This window comes from Phaethon lepturus, unplaced genomic scaffold (genome assembly GCF_000687285.1).
Source record: "Phaethon lepturus isolate BGI_N335 unplaced genomic scaffold, ASM68728v1 scaffold24917, whole genome shotgun sequence".
Lineage (NCBI taxonomy): Eukaryota > Metazoa > Chordata > Aves > Phaethontiformes > Phaethontidae > Phaethon > Phaethon lepturus.
Window position 1 is genome coordinate 1,952 of NW_010550133.1, and position 243 is coordinate 2,194.

At 62.6% G+C, this 243-nt stretch overlaps 1 protein-coding gene across 1 annotated transcript in view; it reads left to right on the forward strand.

Annotated features, from left to right (window-relative positions):
- LOC104623398 (7-methylguanosine phosphate-specific 5'-nucleotidase-like) overlaps positions 1-119 on the forward strand; it is a gene marked incomplete at both ends in the record, with an annotated part of 1,835 nt that extends 1,716 nt beyond the window's left edge. Inside the window, 1 exon segment of the mRNA XM_010290476.1 lies at positions 13-119. Within this exon segment, the coding sequence (XP_010288778.1) occupies positions 13-119 (107 nt within the window).
- Between the last annotated feature and the right edge of the window lie 124 nt (positions 120-243).

Genomic DNA, 243 nt, shown 5'->3' on the forward strand with positions numbered 1-243 from the left:
GCCGCGACGCAGGTAGAAGAGCGGAGGGGGAAGGACCTGGATGCCGACGACATCGTGCTGGAGAGCGATGAGACGCTGGATGTGGTCAACGGGATTCTCCGGTACATCCTTATCGAGATGTGAGCTGGGAAGGCAGCGTCCCAGCTCCAGCCCCTCACCAAGGCGCCTGGGCAGTGAACGTCCTTCCCTTGACGAAGCTGGAGCGGATCTTCTGGTACCTGCTGGACTCCATCCTGCCGCGGC